General features: G+C 48.3%; 1 protein-coding gene across 1 annotated transcript; it reads left to right on the top strand.

The window, feature by feature from the left end:
* LOC125957807 (uncharacterized) lies at positions 1-2,809 on the top strand. Its single transcript, XM_049690772.1, has 4 exons — positions 1-210; positions 270-373; positions 1,145-1,454; positions 1,562-2,809. The coding sequence occupies exon 4, from the start codon at positions 1,606-1,608 to the stop codon at positions 2,281-2,283; it is 678 nt and encodes a 225-aa protein (XP_049546729.1). The 5' UTR covers positions 1-210; positions 270-373; positions 1,145-1,454; positions 1,562-1,605; the 3' UTR covers positions 2,284-2,809.
* The last annotated feature ends 1,727 nt before the right edge of the window (positions 2,810-4,536 follow it).

Here is a 4,536-nt window from a genome sequence, read left to right as displayed (position 1 = left end):
GTGGTTGCGAGTTTGGAAATTTTTAAGTTAAACAATATCGTGATAAAGATTAAGGTGGTAAGAACGAATTCACGTCATTTGCTACACTCGGTGACGAAAAAAGTTTCCACACCCTTGTGCAACGCTCCGGGAACCAATCAACCTACTCGCCATCAACTTTCGAGCGCACAAACATTTGTGCCAAGGAACCGGAAACCGTACCGGCAAGCTGTATGGTTCCATATTCATCAAAAACCTGTTGCATTCTAACGTTCGAACTCTTCTTCTAGCTATCATTTACTGCGCTTAAGGATTACCTTTCCATCTACCAAATGGTACGAAAACATCGTACCTAATCGGACCAGCGCCCATCCGGAACATCCGCGTCCGTGCAGTAAGTACCTCCCAACGAAGAAGTTATTACGCTGTTAAAGTCGGGGAAGCAAATGGAGAGAACAATCAATTTTATTTATGAAATATTGAGATTCATTACCCTAGTTTATTTTTCTCTCCTTGGATTGATGAGAAAAACAAGCTGGAAACCGAGATCATATGTTGGAACAACAATTTCCCTTTACTTAACAGCATAACAGAACCGTTCGGGACGAAATCAGCTACAAGGAATAATGAAATGCTCATTGAACATATTGCAAAAGATATCATACAATCGCTAAAATAATCCAAAGAAAGAGCTTGCACCAAGAGTCCTAGAGCGATGGCCTAAAATGGTCTTGATACTATTGGATGAAGCGGGAAATCCATTGTTGTAACGTATTTCAAACGGAAGCGCATAATCTGTTGCATAATCTGATTCCTTTATCGCAACTACTTGTGCGGCATAAGGGTGAGAATTGGTTGAAATGTTTAATTCTGTGGGACGGATATGTAAACGAAGAGCTGATGGAACATCTTGGTCCTTTCCTTTAACACCTTTAATCCAGCTGCTGATGTTCAGAGGAAGGCTTATTGCAGATGAACTATTGGTGTTGGTTGATTTTGAAGCAATACCTTTCATTAATAGGAGATGATGCTGCCCATTTCCCCAAATTTGACAGATTGAGCAAGTTATATCTCACCAATCGCCCATAAACTTTCCATAAATAATTCAAAACTCATTCAATGTTCTTATTGAAGTTTGTTTCTTTTTTTTATTGTTTTGCCAAAGTTGGCGTCCCTCGTTTTGGGCTGCTTGAAGAAGAAATGGAAACGGTGCCGACCAGGCTCGGAAACGGATTCGCCGCCGGGAGCCCATCATGACCAGTGGTAAAGGTGCTGTTGTTGTTACCGCTGGTGCAGCCGTTGCTACACGTTGGTCTCGTGTGCATTCGAGGATGAGCTCTTACAACCCACGTTATGATAACATTCCATGATCCATTTTATATATTTAATTTTGCAAACTCTCTATTGCACCGTGCTATTATTGTGCGTAACCGTCGACACAGCCACCGCCACCGAAAGTCTCTCCTAGCCTGCTAGTGAGTATCATTTCGGATCGTAGCGGTTACAGTGAGCAAACAATTCGTGAATCATTCATCGTTGGCGACGCCGCGGCTGGTGTCGATCGCTTGTTTCCTTTTCGCAGCAATCCTGACCGACTGTCAACCGACGCCACTGTTCGAAATTGCAATGATGACCGTCTCACCGGTACCGACTTGCTTCGCCCACTTTCTACTGGCCGCCGTTACGGGCTGGGCGCTGAAGCATACGCCCACCGCCTATGGTGTTCCGTTCGCGAGTGGAATGCTACTGTTCCTGCTGGCACACAGCCTACTCGGCATCCTGCGGTTCGCCCACCCGCAACCACACCAACGACTGCGCCAGCTGTACGAGCGCAGTCTGCTCCTGTCTAAAGTATGCGCTCTGCCGCTACTCAACACCCAGCTGTACCTGCGCCACCTTCAGTCCGGCGGTATAGAGGGTTTCGGTGCTACAGGTGCAGCCTCTTACACGCTGTTGCGGTACGCGTTCGGCTACGGCTTTCTGCTTTCGGCCGCGATAGCCTTCCTGGTCGGCTGTACGTTTAGCGAGTTGGCCCAGCGGCATCTGGCGGATCACGTGGCGACCGCGATGCTGCTGATCAATGGGGTTGCCCTGTGCGGTATCGCCGCCATCACCCTCAACTATTGGGGCATCGGGCTGGTGTTATCCAGCGTTGGCAAGCATTTTGTCCTGCATCGGCTGGTCGAGCGGTTCAGCGTGCCGTTCATCGATCTGCACACTTATGGTCTGATATTCTACGAGATCTTCGCCGTCAACGCCATACTGCATTTGCAGTACTATCCCCGCTCGGTGGTGATACAATAGCGCGTGCTCTCTCTCTCTCTCTCTCTCTCTCTCTCTCTGTCTTTCTCTCTCTCTCTTTTTCTCTTTTTCCTTCCATTACTTCGCCCTCGAGAGCTTCGTTGTCGTTGCATTGGGCAGACTTGAAGAGAATGCTTCCGTATAACCTTAGACTTAGGCATGGTGGTGCTACGGTAGTCTAATGTTTTTTTTTCACTTACATTAGCTAGGTTAGTAATCTACAAATGGAAACAAACTATGCCTACGCCCCCCCCCCCGACCCCTCTCCCACTTCCTCTATTTCGCTCCGTCGTTCTTTGCAGTCCCGAATGATTGTTGATATTTACACTTGAGTGCTTGATCGAGAAGGGGCGAAGCAGATATTACCTTCATCAGGGCGAGTTATATTATGAGTAGCGTAAGTGGGACTATTTTAGCTGGTTTACCGTACCGCGTCCGGACGTACTTTTTGATAAATGTTGTTTGATTATACAAAGCTATATTATATACAAATATATAATTAATATATTATACATATATTTTCACATCAGCCACCAATCTTAGCGCGTTTAGCTGTGTGGAAAGAAGCGTTGCATAGTGACTTAATTTCAGCAATTTCATTCAACTCCTTCAAATACAACGGAAGCTTTTTTTTTATTCTATTCTACTCCTCGCTGATTCTGCTTCAACATTGTATAAGTAAGACAAACAATTAGTAAACCGTTTCACCATTAAATGCTTTTGCTACAGTATTTTGCGAAAAATGCATTCCTCTTCCAGTTTGCTAATCTTTTGAAGTGTAATAACTAAAACGGGGGATTTGCTTCGAACGTACGCCCTTTTCTCCCAATCTTTGCTCCCATGCTTTGGCTCTTTCTGCAGCACAACCGATGCCGACTGTCAAAAGGAGTGTCCATTAAATGGTTTTTGATAGAATATTTGGTAAAACAAATACCTTCGAACCATTCTGATCATATAGATGCCTATAAACAAATGAACCTTTAGCGAAAAGCAACATTTTGTGAAATGGCAAGCTAAACCGCCCCCCAGGGAACATTCATCCATGAGCCAAACCAGGAACCGGAACATCGATTTTCGAATTATGTACTTCGAAAAGCACGAAAAGCAAAGCTCCGCACTGGCGCTCGCATCGGCCTCCAGCGATTTATGTCACGGCTAAAACGCGTCCACCAACACAAGCTTTCGCGTAACGCAGGGTAACGTTTTCGGGAGGGTCTCCTACCGATTCCTACTTCTGGTTTCGCCTGGAATTACGCTGACCAGGAAAACGGGGGGCAACAGTAGGACAACAACCGCGCTTCCCCTTCGTTCGACCCAATTGCTAATAGCGATAAGGCTTACGGGTGATGAATGTCTTTACTGTGTCACTGGCACCCATTCGACGGATCGTGTGGTGTGGTGTGGTGGTTTTGTTGTGCGTTCTCTCTCTCACCTGCTACCGGTAGGCTGATATTTGCTAGGCTCATTAGCTGGCCACCGGAGCAACCGGAACGACCGGCCATAATTGCGGTTTTTGAGGGAAACCGATATTGGTCAAGCACAGCACATACACAGAGCCAGCACACCAGCCCGGGCCGGCAGTAAAACGCGAAGGAAACCAGACAGACAGACCGAGCCGAGGCAGGCAGGCAGAGGACACCGGGAAGGACAGGGCCGCCCCTAGTGGGTAACCATTTTTGTGCGGCTCGCCCCCGGACCCGTCAGCCAACGAAATATCGACTCCGATAGCTCCAATCAAAGTCAAGTCACGCGGCTCGCGCTGCGGCATGCGACCGACCGTCGGCCTCCAAGGTGCACCAAACGGGTACGCAGACACAAACCCACACACACACACACACACACACACACAGACGAGGAGTCGTGCGGCTGTCCTGGATCGAGCCGGAAGTTTGGCCAATCTCACCTGTCGGCCGTCGAGTCGGCTGGCGGTCGTGTTGGGTTGTGTGCAGCCCCGCCACCCGCCCCGCAACATCCAACCCGTGCCGCCGTTGTGTGTCGTCACGGTCGTCACTCGGTCTTGGACTCGGTCTCGGGCAATCCGGCTCCGTTCCGTTTCCAATTAGTGAAGCCGGTTAGTGGCAGCCCACAGCTACGCCCTCCTCTCGGGCGGAACACGCCGGAGCTGTCAGGTGGGAGCACCAATTGAACGCCCCCTCTTCCCCTTCTCATCCTCCGGCTCGAAGGCCAAACTACGAAACAAAGAAATGGCAAAATCTGCCGCAACAACAACAACAGCAATAATAACAAACAGGAAGA

The sequence above is a fragment of the Anopheles darlingi genome, chromosome X (genome assembly GCF_943734745.1).
Source record: "Anopheles darlingi chromosome X, idAnoDarlMG_H_01, whole genome shotgun sequence".
Classification (NCBI taxonomy): Eukaryota; Metazoa; Arthropoda; class Insecta; order Diptera; family Culicidae; genus Anopheles; species Anopheles darlingi.
The sequence above is the reverse complement of the archived record's forward strand: the minus strand, read 5'-3'. Positions and strand labels throughout refer to the sequence as shown.

Bases quoted from the DNA above. Each gene is read 5' to 3' on its own strand.
- LOC125957807 (XM_049690772.1), top strand. From the start codon at position 1,606: ATGATGACCGTCTCACCGGTACCGACTTGCTTCGCCCACTTTCTACTG.